At 41.6% G+C, this 15,394-nt stretch overlaps 1 protein-coding gene across 1 annotated transcript; it reads right to left on the reverse strand.

Annotated features, from left to right (window-relative positions):
• Nucleotides 1–5,939: 5,939 nt before the first annotated feature.
• LOC118423248 (cytochrome P450 3A19-like) lies at nucleotides 5,940–15,226 on the reverse strand. The gene is made up of 7 exons (XM_035831327.1): nucleotides 14,819–15,226; nucleotides 14,390–14,449; nucleotides 13,234–13,419; nucleotides 12,338–12,426; nucleotides 11,571–11,708; nucleotides 10,932–11,094; nucleotides 5,940–6,078 (listed from the first exon to the last, which is right to left on the reverse strand). The coding sequence occupies exons 1-7, from the start codon at nucleotides 14,990–14,992 to the stop codon at nucleotides 6,001–6,003; spliced, it is 888 nt and encodes a 295-aa protein (XP_035687220.1). The 5' UTR covers nucleotides 14,993–15,226; the 3' UTR covers nucleotides 5,940–6,000.
• Between the last annotated feature and the right edge of the window lie 168 nt (nucleotides 15,227–15,394).

Below are 15,394 nucleotides of genomic sequence, written 5' to 3' on the forward strand. Positions count from 1 at the left end.
TTTTGACAATGTCTTTTAAGTATTTACAGCATGGGGAACTCGACCCACATGTCTGATCACAGTTCAGCCTTGTTTTTCTCGCCACTAACCTAGTACCGATTTTCAAGAAGACATTGCCTGGAAAGTAAGGACTGCAATGATTTTAAAGTTTAGAGGATATTGATAAACGACTTCATACTATGAAGTTCTGCCTTGAAATTTGAATTGTCTTTATTTCTGGGTGAGGCTGACAAGTTATTGATCAACATTGTAAGTCTAACTGGTAAGATAAAAAACTGAAACGTTGCACCTGAACAAAAATTAATCTTTTGATGTCAATGCTAGTTAATAATGAAGGAACACTGAAGAAGTGACTAAGAGGCACAGTCATGCAACTCTAACACAGCTTTATTCACAACATGTGGATCAGTGAGTAGTGGCACAATTTGTGTTCTATCACCTAATAACTACTAAAATGGCCGTTAAGCTCGACCACATGCCATCACTCTGACGTATGACATTAGGCCACAACAAGTAAATTTTATGGATGACATGCTCTGCAGACTGCAAAAATAATGAGATAGGGCGAAAAAAAACAAGATGGGTGAAAAAAACAAGATGACTAAATTTTCAAAATAGACACCATAAACGTTGTCAAAAGAGTTGAAGTGACAAAACATGGTAGCACTGACAACAAATCATTCATTCCTGTATTCAAGAAGTGAACTGGTGTAGTAAAAGTGAAACTAGTGTGGTGGGCTGATATTACTTACCAAGTTGGCAACTACACTCGTAACGTTACACATCATGACTTCCAAAGTGGTGCCACTTTTACAACTATCCAACTTGTTTCACTTCTATAACTACAGCCATGGTTACCTCGCCAATGTTACATCTACAACTATAATCATTAGGCTACAACACAACATACTTTCCGATTTTGGTACTTTCTCGTCATGTTGACCATCTCCGAAGAAGAAAAAAAATTTTTTTTTCTGAAATCAGGCGAAAAATAATGAGCGCGCGGATGTCATCCATAAAATTTACTTGCTGTGGCCTTACAACAATGTTCCCAAACCTGAAAAACCAGGTCCCTTGTGTTACATATACACTGCAGGGATATCTGTATCGGGTCGTACCTAAAATCGAAACATTTTGGTCCTCTTCAACAAGCTGATTGAAGTGAGTCATTTCAATACTGTCTTTGTTACAATAGAAGACTAAGTAATCGGTAAAAAGATTTTCTTGTTGCACAGTTCATAATTAAAGTATGTAAAAAAATAACGAAGGCCTGGTTAACAACGCTGGGAAAGTGTGCTTCAGTTTGTAATTTCTCTACCTGTAGCTTATGTGATTGCTAAAGAGACGATACTATATGTATCAAGAACACACGTCTTTCGTCACCCTTCCCTTAGAAGTTGACAATAGATATATTCTTTCGCAATCCGAAAATCGCGTTGTGTTGCAACATTTGAGACTGGAGCTCATAGCCTTTGGCGAAGTAGACAAGGACGCAGAATTCTCTTGAAGCGTGTCCTCTTGTCCTTGGAACGCCTGCTGACAATAAAGGGTGGACTCATTGGAGTAAATAGCCAGTCACATAGTATATAACAGTCGTTGATGAATACAAGAAAAGTTTTGGTGCAAAGACAGAGTACCTGGCGTTGATTGAGTAATTGTAAGATGCATATGACGATTGACCATATCATGGATGACTTTCAACTTTCTAACACATAGGTTGGTGAGTTTCACACAGTTCGACAGACCTAGAACCCAAGCATCGACTTGACTTGACGAGTCTGAAGACAACACTAACGAAGAACAAGGAAAGATGTACATTGTGGCTGTATCAGCAAAGACATGGCAATCCTTGAAGCTGTCAGTGGAGGACCTGATCACACATTTGGAGCAAACCCCGGACATATCACTTGAACAACTCTCCTACACATCTCTACTAAAAAGAACGCACCACAATTTCAGGTTAGCGGTGTCAGGTAGCTCTGTTGAGGACATCAAGCAATCTTTAGAGAACGGCGTTGCGGGTATAGAAGGAGCAGTACGCGCAAGGACAATCAGACGGAGGAGTGGTTGTAGGGAAGACTCAGAGGTTGACAAACATGTCATTTTTGTTTTCTGCGGACAAGGATCGTTGTGGGATGGAATGTGCCTGGAACTGATAAACAAAGAGCCTGTATTCAGGAGAAAGCTGTCTGAAGTCGATTGCCTACTTCGTCAGTACGTTGAGTGGTCTCTCCTTGATAAGCTATCAGAGAAAGAAGACTTTCAAGTCCCGTTGGTAGCACAAGCTATTGTTTTCACCACCCAGGTCGCACTGTTTGCACTTTGGCAGTCGTGGGGCATCACACCAGATACCATTATCGGTTGTTCAGCTGGCGAAGTGGCTGCAGCGCATTGTTCCGGCACCCTGTCACTACCGGAGGCCGTACGTGTCATTTACCATAGGGGTCGTCTGCAAAATGAAGTCACTGGCGGGAAGATGCTTATTGTCGGGAATCTCCCGGTAAAGAAGGTGCTAGACTTGTGCAGTAAAGTCTCGGGTAAAGTTGACTTGGCTGCCGAAAACAGTGCCTCCTCCTGTACACTATCGGGTGATGATGATGCAATAGACGAGTTGCATGAAGTTCTGAGGACGATGAACGAGAGCGATATGGCCGGCCAACTGTTTCTGAGAGAGCTAGATCTGCCTGCCTGTCATAGCCACCGGATGGAGCCGATCCGAAAAGAACTAGAATCAGCGTTGAGAGATCTACGTGGCCAGCTGCCTACTGTAGAACTGTACTCAACTGTCACAGGGAAGAGAGCTACGAAGGAGGACTTTGTAACTGGAGAATACTGGGGGAGAAACGTTAGGCAGCCGGTGATGTTCAGCAGCGCGATATCAGAAGCCTTGAACCGTGAAAAACGAAACATCGTTGTTGAGGTCGGTCCCAAGGCTTTTTATAGGACTAACATCAAGCAAATTGCATCGGATGAGTCTGAGGTGATGTTGACCCACGTGGCGTCCATCAAACCAAACCAAGAGCATCAAACCATCCTGCGCAGTCTTTGCGATTTGTATGAAGTCGGTTTGATGCCGAACTGGGACGCTTTCTTCGTGAAATGAATGTAACCTTTATCCGCGGGATGACCTATATCCGTTGCTTTCCATAACAGGTTATCTAGGGACATGAAGTCCACGGAAGGTGGTTTCAAACTGTATCATTTTGAAAACATTTCAGTTTGAAAACGCAATACGTCGACTTGATTAGATATTCAGAAGTACCCTGTTTTTAAAACCAACGGATATTGGTTACCCGGCGGATAAAGGTGAACTATGGTTACACTCCTACGGACGTGTCGCGTTAACAGTTTGCTCCAAAGCCACTGTGGTTCGAAACCGAGACCGAGAAAGCTGTAGCCTGTGGACGAAAATAGGTAGCGCACGACATTGGTATTTTATTGTTGGTGTACATTATTACAAGCAAAGGTTCACAATAAAGAAATGCGTTAATCCATTGCATTTCTCTGTCTGTTTCTTCACATGGACAAATTACCTTAAATTGGAATTTATTCCAACACAACAGCGGTATTAGTACTAAAAACACAGTTAAAAAGGAGTATGAATGCTGGCTTATTCTTTGTAAAAGCTATTCAGTTCATTGTGTACATTGATGCATTCATGTGTTGAAGAAAACAACTTATCTTGAATTATAAATTTGCATACATATCGCCAATAAGCGCGAGATAGGCGTTTTTTATTGTTCAGCGAATCATATTTTCTATTTATCAATACAAAATCATATCTTGTTTTACTCAATACTGTTCCAACGATTCCAAAACAACTAAACATTACAAACTATTATGAGGATTGTAAGAATATCTCAAGCTAAAAATTGACATCTGAACTCGCCAAAAGGATATCTATGTGAAATTTGACGCATTTGTTGTGACATACCTATATTTGTCAGTTCTTTGGATAATTTGACGGTGTCCTTCTAGCTTACAATGTACGTACTGTCGATTTCATTGATGTAACGTTAAAACTTATAAGTACAGTCTGCAAAAAAAGTTCTTAAACAGAAATTTACTGATCCACTGCTTCGTGGAGGTTTCAACTTTAGTGAAACCATTTAAAGGCTTAGAAAAAGTTGAAAAATAGTAATTTGTTTTGTCAGGCATATCTAAATGAGTAAATGAATAATAGCTACCAACTCGCTCGAAACATGTTCAAATCACGCCCACTTTATTCCTAATTCCATCCGTTGTTCTAATATTTACCTCGATTCATTTTGTCTCTCCTTAATCCTTTGTAGTTTTAAAACATGTCAGGTATTGTATCATCAATGGCAATATAAAGTGAAATAAGAAAACATTTTGCAAAAGCATGGACTGCTGATGCCCTCCAGGCAAAAAACAACGCCTTTATTGATAAGCAGAAAAGCTGCACCTTTATTACATGGATATTACAATGAGATCAAAAAGAAAATGAAAGCAAAACGATTTGGATTAGTGGCAGTTAACATGCTTTGTAAAATGGTTACAAATCATTAAATATATTCAATTGGTTTAAAACTACAGATCATGCTATCAACACAAACGACGCAGTAAGTACTTTGAAAGTTCTAAAGAAACGGATAATTGGCATTTCACACACACACACACACACACACACATACACACACACACACACAGACACAGACACACACACACACAGATACACACACACACACACACACACACACACGCAACTAGACACATACACAGAGAGAGAGAGAGAGAGAGAGAGAGAGAAACACACATTCACACACACACAGACACACACAAGCACACATCACAAACAGAACAACTCAACTTCGTGATTGCAGGATTTACAACAATTCTATTGCAGGTAGCTGTAATTACGTTGTATATATTCAATTGGATTTGTTGAATTCCTTTTTTACACCATTGTAAAAGTGGACACTTATAATTTAACGTCAAAATTGCTGCTTTCCTTTTATAGTTTAAAGATGTCTGCATTTCTAAAGTTGAATCTTGCAGTTTCGAATTTGTTCGAACGATTGTCAATGAATATGAGATTTTTTGTTGATGTTATAGCTAGTACTAAATAAAACAAGCGTAAATGTCTAAATTAATTTATTTGTTTATTAGTATTGCATACCTAGTAAACTGCCTCATGGCATGATACCACACCAAGTTTGTACTGAAAACTTGAACAAAGCTAGAGCAAGTAAACAGGTCATGTCTAAATTGACTTGTTTGAGCTGAAGCAGGCAAAGTTGAATTCACGGAGATTCCTCACACTCTAAGATTGGTGCCTACCGGTACAGTACCAGGAAAATCATTTAGGTACTGGTCTAGAATACCGAAACATCATTGTATCAGTAAGATGTTGACTTATATAATTATTTGCTAAAACGTGTTATTGCTACCACAAAGATAGGCACTTTGTCCTGGAAACAATAAAATCAATGTACGGACGTTGGTGTCAGCAACATCTTTGATTTGTCTGAAATGATGTGTTATCTGCCACCTGGAGCCTAAATAAACATTCTATCAATTACTGTTTATTCAAATTTCTGTCATCATCGTAGACCACAGGGTACAAGTTTAAATCCAGACCTGTACCTAAACCTCATTCTCCTACGCAGAGACATCCAACGGCACCAGCAAACCACCTGCCTGTACTCTGCTATCTCAACCGTCACCATCAGTTCCTGTGGGCGTCGTCACAATTAAACCAGCTGTCAGCCAATCAGAGAATAGGCCTTTCAGTTTTCAAAAGGGATATCGCATATATCCTGTTATTTGCCATACATTGTACCTGTTACAATCGTTGTGCAATAAACTTGACTATATAAGGGGAGCTCATTAATATCTATTTGCAGGGCGGTCAGGAACTGATGGTGACAGTTGAGATAGCAGAGTACGGACAAGATCTAGAACTAGGCGATTTGCTGGCGCTGTTGGATGTTTCTGCGTAGGAGAATGCTAGGTACGCAGCAGTACACTCTGGGCTTCTCAAGTCCTGGCTTCCACCTTCAGGAAGAGTCCACCTTCTATCTGGTTACCGAGGGTGTTCTGGAGGCGAACGGGGATCTGAGATGGAAACATCAAAAAGTAACGCTAGTTCACCTTTATTCGTGGGGTAACCTATATCCGCTGTACCTAAAACAGGATATTTAGGGATATCACGTTGATGGACTGAGGTTTCAAATCGCATATTTTCCACTGTCCGTCGACTTAAAATGCCGAAATACCCTGGTGTTAACACTGTGCGAAAGGGTGTGATTTCCGGACAAAGTCGGAGTTGACATATTTTTGGACATGCTAAATATTCGGACTGTGTCCGGGCACGATGTTCAATATTTCCCATATCTGGAAATATCATGAGTCAGGAATTGTCTTGTTATGTATCCGGACAAATAAGACTTTCCTGCTTTTCAAGATACGCGCCATTGACGTTTCTTGCCTCCGAATACGTGATATGTTCTACATTCTTTACATATCCAAGGTCCATATATTTCGATAAGGAATACCCGGACAAATTAGGAGTTTGCACGAAGCATGATGTGCATTATTTCTGGGCCATTGTCAGATGACATTTTCAATTCATTATGTCTCAGAATATCATAAGTCATGAAATGTTTCAGCACATGGCCGGACGGATAGAATTTTTCCGTTCTTCCGAATACGTGTCAGGGACGTTTCATGTTTTCGAATTCATACTATTTTCTTTTCTTTCCATTTACGAGACATATCCGCGACAGATATTCCATGGATTAGTTTTAGGACAGATTCGAAGTTAGCATATTCTGACCGTTACCGATAAAGGTATTCTATACGTGAATTGTGAACCGGTGATTGTTTTATTGCGCATCTGAACAAATAAGACTGCATTTTTTTGCCGAAATTTTCGCTCCTTCCGAATTCATATTCCGTTCCATTTACGACAGATGTCCAAAACAGAAACATTCCAGAGATAAGTTTTCGGACAACTTAATGATTAACAAATTACTTTTCTTGTCATACATGAATCTGAGATTGTTTTGTTGGGTATCCTTAAAAAGGTTTCCTATCTTGTCAAATACACGTCATTAACGTTTTTGCTTCTGTATATGTGTTTTTATTCTACAACGAGTATGCCCGATGTCAATGTATGTTTACTCTTTAATTTTCTGGTAATTGAAGCTTAAGCTTCCATATACATGTGCAAATATACTGACATCTACATTTACAATCAAATGACACAGAAAGCAATCTTTGCGATGGTAACAATTATGAGCCAAGTATTATTGTTTCTTTGCATATCCGGACAATATCTTGAACAAAGTTCAGTCAAAACACTCCACCCCAGCGGTGCAGTTTGGGATAGGTCCATATCCGGACAATATCTTGAACAAAGTTCAGTCAAAACACTCCACCCCAGCGGTGCAGTTTGGGATAGGTCCATATCCGGACAATATCATGAATAAAGTTCAGTCAAAACACTCCACCCCAGCGGTGCAGTTTGGGATAGGTCCATATCCGGACAATATCTTGAACAAAGTTCAGTCAAAACACTCCACCCCAGCGGTGCAGTTTGGGATAGGTCCATATCCGGACAATATTTTGAACAAAGTTCAGTCAAAACACTCCACACCAGCGGTGCAGTTTGGGATAGGTCCATATCCGGACAATATCATGACAAAAAGTCACTCATGATATTGAATACCAGCGTTGCTGTGTGGGAATGGCCCATATCCGGACAATATCACGAGGCAACTTTACTCGTAAAGCGGTTATGCAAGCTGTGCAAAGTGCCGAGCAGACCAGTGCGTTGGCATGTCAACGGCGCGCCTACTGGGGCAGTCGTTGCAGATAACAGCCTACACCGCGCCACAGCGTTTGCTGCTGTGTACAACTTTGAAACTGGTAAGTACATGATGCATTTATTCACAAAAATAATGCACAATGCCATGTGTTTCCGTGAAACAGGCATGATGGATGACACTAACTTGCTTGGAACCATCTGGAGGAGTCCTTAGGTAACAAGACTATATTAGGAAGTCACATGACTTGACTAGACCAATAGAAGACCAGCTGGTGACAGCAGTTAGGTTTGAAACTAGAATTGAATCTCAGTTGCCGCTGCCGCTAGCCGCTACCGGACCAAGAAGTGAGTAGTGTAGCTCTCTAGTACATAGATTGTATATACATAGCAGTTACCGTTCTTAGTTCCGTATATGTCTGTCAGCAATGTCTGTTATCCCTTCCTAGTGTTTTGTGTATTTAATAATTAGTAGTGTGATCTCTTTGTAAAGATTGTTGTATGATAGATCACTTCTCTTTCAGCTGGAACCCCCGCGTGTCATCCCCGGCTTGTTTACAAATTGCCCGTTCCATAGTTAGCTGTAAGTGCCGTAACGGTTGCTTCTAAACTTTCCTGTCCTGTTGTTTTGGCTGGCTAAATCTTTAATAGAACCAAGGAGAAACTGTAATTTCCACACTAGGACCAATGTGATTGTGTGCATATAAAATTCCATTCGTTCTCTGGGGGTCCTTATCTGTGCCATCTGTGTGGCCCGCACCCTTTGATGATAGCCGACTCCAGATTCCTGCCTTTGTCCCCGTCTTGTCCTGCTGTGATTTTTATGGCCGTGTTGTTTGAATAATTTTACATGTACCGTTCATGGGTTCGGGGCAGTTACTAGCCGTTTTTTTTTTTTCATTCCAGCCGCTGAGCCTCTGTTTCCCAATCGCCTGTCCTGCCATGCCGACGACCGAGGCCTACCTCCTGGTAACACTTACGACAGTCTGTGCCCGGTGCCGTTGTATCCGGAATATCCTGCCAGAACTGTTTCTACTCTGAAGACGGACGGTGCCTGGACTATGCAATGGAGCGGACTGTCCTCGAGACGTGCCGTCGATATTGCGGGGTCTTGCCAGAGCATCTTCCGTCGCCAATGATCGTCCACTACCACAAAGACGCAGAAGAGGGCGCCCCGGACGATGATTCCACAGTCAACACGATACGGACTTATAGAGGACTTGAAAATGGACTGTCGTACTGATTTCGTAATGACATTTTTATCCTACGAATATTGATTGTATGGTTTATAACGTTAGACTTGTGTCGGATACTGTACATTTGATATTGTACATTTAAACTGATCAGTTTTGTTATGATGTTATTGACTTGGGCTTGATATTATTGGATCTGACAGTGAACTGTTTAACTTTGGCTTCATTCGAGCTTCACTTTTTGTGAAGACCAATGAGGTTGTAGTGAGCTAAAACTTCCTTGGTAAGACTAAGAGACAAATGCATATTGATTTGCCCCTTGACGTTAACATGATCTGTTCCTCCACATAATGTATTTGTTGTGATACTTGTGTCATCTGATTTATACAGGAAAGTCTTTGAAAAGCTTTCACAAAATGTAGCCTTACCGAGTTAGCACTTTCGGGGTTGAAACGGACAGGAAACGTTAAATATTAGGTATTTAGCATGATCGTAAAGTTACTGGATATTCTGAAATAATGTGTTGTATTGTTCCTATGATGTTTCAGTATATCTTAAGTTTATGCAACCTTTCCGGGGCGTAATAGCCCCGAACGCGCTCAGAAAATATGAAATATTCGGAACGTGTTTTGTCTCCAAAGAGTCCTAGAACGTTCCATTACTTGAAATCCGGATATGCGACATGATTATATGGTCCCATTCTTGACTCCTGAAATTATCCGGATTAATACGAAATATTCGGAACGTGATTTGTATCCAAAGAGTCCGAACACGTTCCATTACTGGAAATCCGGATATGAGACGTAATTATTTGGTCCCGTTCTGGACTTCTGAAATTATCCGGATATATACGAAATATTCGGAACAGTGGTTTGTCTCCAAAGAGTCCGAAAACGTTCCATTACTGGAAATCCGGATATGAGGCAGGAATTAAATGGTCCCGTTCCGGACTCCTGAAATTTTCCGAAAACGCAGGGGAGTCATGTCAGATTTCGTCCGGATATTGTCCGGATATATCCAGAAACGGTCCCGATCCGGATGTATACAAACATAGAAACGTCCGGAAATGACACCCTTTCGCACAGTGTAAATACAACGGATAAAGGTTACCCTGCGAATAAAGGTGAACTAACGTTAAACATGCTGATGATTAAAAATCCTTCCCACATCTTTCGGTGAATAGGTGCAGTTCCCATCTCAAGTTTACAGCCTTTGTGCCACACGGGCCACTGCGATATGGGTTTGTTTACTAATAATAAATTGTTTTTAACTGTCAAAGTCTTTCATACTCTTATATTTTTCTGTTGCGCAGTACTTTTTGGCCGATTCAAAAAAAAATCGAAACTTCAAAGAAGCTTCAAAGTAAGCAAATTTATGCCGTAACTTAACGAAAATTTCTACTAATGTCGTGGAATGTCAAAGTCAGTCCCAAGGTGAAAGAAGAAGATGTTAAAGAACAAAAACAAAGAATCCATTGGTCGGTACACCACACTGTCACTGATCTCACAATGAAGGTAACTTTTTTTCGTGCGCTCGAACCAGTTTAAGGGGTTCCCAGAGGATGCTATCGATATAATTAAATCAACATGGCCCATAGCTAGCTTGTTATTATATAATGTATGAAGAAAAAAAACATCCTCGTACGCAGGGACACCCAACAGCGAAACCGCCTGTCAAGATATACCCTGCTTTCTCAACCGTCTCTCTTAGTTCCTGTGGACGCCCCCCCCCCCCCCAAGTAACTGTCAGCCAATCAGAGAATAGGCCTTTCAGTTTTCAAAAGGGGTCTCGCACATATAAAGGTAAGCTCGTTAATATTCATAAGCAGGGCGGTCAGGAACTAAGGGTGACCGTTGAGAAAGCAGGGTACATCCAGACAGGCGGTTTCGCAGTTGGATGTCCCTGCGTAGGAGGATGGAAAAAAATTGTGTTCGCAAGTCTTCACTTACCACAGTCTTGTCGCAGGTGACGAAGCGGAACTTCTGCAGCATCTTGGCCAGAGCGAACTTGAGCTCCAGTTGAGCGAGGCGCATGCCCACACAGATCCTGGGCCCAGCGCCGAACGGCAGGTAGGCGTATGGGTCACGTGACTCCTTCTCCTCCTTGGTGAACCTGGACAAAAATCCATTATTCCTATACTCTGTTATGCTCCTTGGAAGATTTTGACAGAATTGCCTCTGCAGTTCCAGAGCAAGCCACTTGGGGGTCCAAACATACATCACTTCGTCCTTACATCACAAGCTATCTGCCACCAAAAAATACAGACCATAGCATGTCCAGGTCAAAAGATACAAAAAATCGAAGGTCTGCTGCAGTACCAAGGTTACATACCAGGCAGCCCAAAATTGACCTTGATCTTTGTCTTTGTAACACCTACCCACATACCAAATACCATCGTATTTAATCCGTAAAGAGGTTCTTGAGTTATGCTGACCACATTGTGAATATCCGGAAACACAAAGCAAGTTTTATACCCTCTTGATGAACCACTATTTCCACCACCTCTGACCTGCGCTACCGCAGACACACACCGTTCCCAACAAACCTATTTCGTTTTTCACAAGTGATATCCAAGGAAAATTACAAACCTCTCAGGCTTGAACTTCTCTGGTTCCGGCCAGAGTTCAGCGTCATGGTGAATCGCATAGACGGGCACGCTGACGATCATGCCGGCCGGGATGTGCAGACCCTTCACCTCCGTATCTTCCTTGCAAATGCGGTCAAACCTGACAACAGGACACATCTAACGTGAGACCCTCAATCTAAGACTGCTTCTGATCCGCCGAATCTAACGTGCCTAGTTCACCTTTATCCGAGGGGTAACCTACATCCGTTGTATTTGAAAATGGGACACCTGTATACATTATTCACAGGTTTTGTTGAAAAGGGAAGTCTGCGTTCTTGTTCTTGTCGACATTTGCAATCCTCATACCCCTGTCACATTATCGACGATTTTCGGGCGTATCCATGAAAGATCGGCCATATTTAAGATATATTTAAGATCGACAGAGGGTTGCGCGTATTTTTCACCTGAAAACCGTCCCTGTCACATATAAGACATACTTTGTACCTTGTAAAATTGTTGTGAAATCAAGTTATTGTTATAAGCGAGGCTCGTCGTCGTCCGATCGATTTTTGCCAAATGTGACAGGGGTATCAGGACTTTATAGCAGCATGCAAGTCGAGTGAGGAACTAGGAGAGAAGTGCCAAAGGCCTGTCAGGGATCCAAACCTAGAACCTTTCGATTCTCACTCACAACACTAACCAAAAAAACAATTTGCCATATTTTAGAAATTTTTAAGGGTAAACAAAAACACTTATCTTTAAACATCCCTTGAATAAAAAGAGACCTACCTAGTAGCCGCAGGGTACATCCTCAGGGTCTCGCTGATGCACATGTCCAGGTAAGGCAGGTCATGGACGGCATCATAGTCCAGCTTCTCCTGGAAATGGAAAGTAAACGGTTTTATATCATGAGTTTTATTACAAATTCTTGCCGTGGGCTAATTACAGGTAACATGAAAGGGATACAGTGTAAAACAATAAAGCAATAGTCCGAAAGCTCTCTAGATTCTGGGTTATTGGGTTCGACTTCTTTTCTGAGGACAGTGGAAGACTAAAGATCCCACCTTTTCTATTACGTGTGCGTTTTGTGATGATAGAAGGAGAAATGTTTTCGTTTTGTCAGTAAACGTGGAAAAATTTTGGTGGAGTTTGGGGGCCTCTTCATACAGCTCTGTTTCGTTTGTGGTCGTAGCGAACAGTCTGAAATAGAATGGATTTCGTCTTCCACTATGTTTGATGTGCATTATTTGCAAGTTAAGTACAGGCCTACGAAAGGAAGCTGCAGTTGGACAGTCGAAAAGTTAGGCACGTCCAATTTTGTTTTGGAAACTACAGTTCACCCTTGCATTCGAACAATTCATACAACACAGATTAAGCTAAGACTTCAGCTCAGATTTTATCCAGATGCCGCTCTGGATAATTCCCCTACGCAGAGGCATCCAACGGCGCCAGCAAACCGCCTCTTGTCTGTACTCTGCTATCTCAACCGTCATCATCAGTTCCTGTGGGCGTCGCTACAAACCAGCTGTCAGCCAATCAGAGAATAAGCCTTTCAGTTTTCAAAAGGGATCTCGCACGGTTGAAATAGCAGAGTACAAACAAGAAGCGGTTTACTGGCGTCGTTGGATGTCTCTGCGTAGGAGAATGTTCTGGATCTAAAAATGTACAAACTTGATCCAACTCACGCGTTTCTTGAGTAGAGCGTCGATCTCCGCGTGGACTTTGCCCTGAGCCTCCTGGTTCACTGCCAGGTTGTAGGCTGTGAGAGAGATGGTGTTGGCTGTAGTCTCGTACCCGACCACCCACAATATGATGGCGTTTCCTTTGAACTCCATAGAGGAGATGCCGTGCTTCACGACGTCATTGGGTCCCTTTTTTTAATTGCAGAATTCGAAACAATAATAATAATAACTTTATTGCAAGATCATGCCTGAGGGCTAATTGCAAAGTAAGATAGTGGTATACAGAACATGAACATGACATCTATTTCAAATCTATGTCTATCTAAACTATCTGAGGGGTTTGACTTTTTTTTCATATGCAATGGGATCCACTGTGCAACATTTTCGGGTATAAACGGGTTGGACGACTTAAGCAAGAAGACTGTTTTTTTGTTGGTCGCTGAGGTGTGAAAAGCTTGGAAAAAATTTGCAGATTTCGAGGAATAATTTCCTTCTTTCGGGATAGTATTGTGAACATATTGTGACAGAAAAAATGAATATATATATTATATACTGCACAATACGTAGTACTAGCAGTCTATACACCAGAGTCCAGAGGTAGCTGGAAAAATAGTAGGAATTGGCCAAATAGACTGAATGCAATATGACACCCCTAAGGAGTTAGTCGGCAATAGTATATTTTGCGACCTAATTACAACTGGGGTATAGCCATAATTTGAGTGTCGATTTAGTAAGTCTTAGGTCCCAATTCCCAACCCGGGGCCCGGCAGGGTAGCTTACGGAAACGAAAAATGTGATATAAATGGCAACACAACACACAGGACGTTACAAAAATTGTCATTAGCATAATTTGTGTATGTTCCTTGGTAAACGGTTTCATTTTACGTTTCTGCGAACATCCCGACCTGCCCCGTTTCGGAAATGGGACCTAAGCTTAAGGCATTTTAGAGCGGGGCCCGGCCGGGCTGTTTGTGGAAACAAAAAATAGAAATGTATAGGTAAAAGTATACACAAATAATACCCACGACTATTCTCTTTACGTCTTTACGTAGTTTGGTGCGTGTCTTCCATAGCATGCTTTTCGTTCCCGAAAGCTGCCCGGCCGGACCCCGGTTTGGAAAATATGACGCAGGCCTAATAAGTGAGCAAGGTTGGGCACCTTCTTGTCCAGTTCCTCGTTGTGAGCCTGAAGCATCAGCTGAAGGAGGTCCACTGGTCTCTGTGAATGTTTAAATGGTTTGAAATCGTTACTGCATGAACCAAATGGTGAGAATGAACTGAAATGATAAAACAGTATCCATTGTCTTTCGACAGCGACTCATAAAAAGGCTACAGATTTTTCAGATGCTGACGAAATCTGGAGCATGCCTTCGGAAACGTTTGACCCTTTACAAACACGTGCTTTACACAGTTACCCAGAAACCTTAAAGCTTTTGACGTGTAAGATTGGTGATGGCTCTAGTAAGACATTTTCATATAAAACGGAACCGAATTCTTTATCTAACTATATGTTCACGTATATAACATGATATCATAGCTAATCTGTTTATTACTGCGTAAATCTGTGAATTACACGACAAGACCTCACCGTCCCATTCGACTCGCCCTCTCTCATGCTGATGACCGAGTCCACCGCTTCTTTGAAGTAGTCCAACGCCTTTTTCGGAAAAAGGGTGATCCCAAAACGTTCCAGGATCCCGAAAAGCGACGGGAATAAGACTGTAGAAATATTAATTAGAACGAGCACACAAGTAAACAACATCGGAAAAATCACAATAACAGAACATCAAGACAACTTCAAGGTTAAGGTCAAGGGGCCGGCCTCACAATGACTTTCCTTTCTAATCTTACGTTCTGGACATCCTATATGTACATCTTTACATTTTGGTGATAGACAGCCTTTGACATCAGGAAGAAAAGAAAACGAAGTGTAAGTATTTGTTTGATCTGTTTGGCACAACCGGTTAACCACCCTCGATGATGGTAAGCGTACATCAATTTATTTAATTATTTATCTATTCATTAGCTCGGCTGTGTACATACTGCCCAACTAGCCATGGGCTATTGTCAAGGGCTAACCCTAGCCTCTACCAGGCTTCGTGGTTTGGTGGTCTAATTGTAGAAATTGGTCAAATAGAGTAAATACTACGCTAGGGGAGTCAGC

Source organism: Branchiostoma floridae, chromosome 9 (assembly GCF_000003815.2).
Source record: "Branchiostoma floridae strain S238N-H82 chromosome 9, Bfl_VNyyK, whole genome shotgun sequence".
NCBI lineage: Eukaryota > Metazoa > Chordata > Leptocardii > Amphioxiformes > Branchiostomatidae > Branchiostoma > Branchiostoma floridae.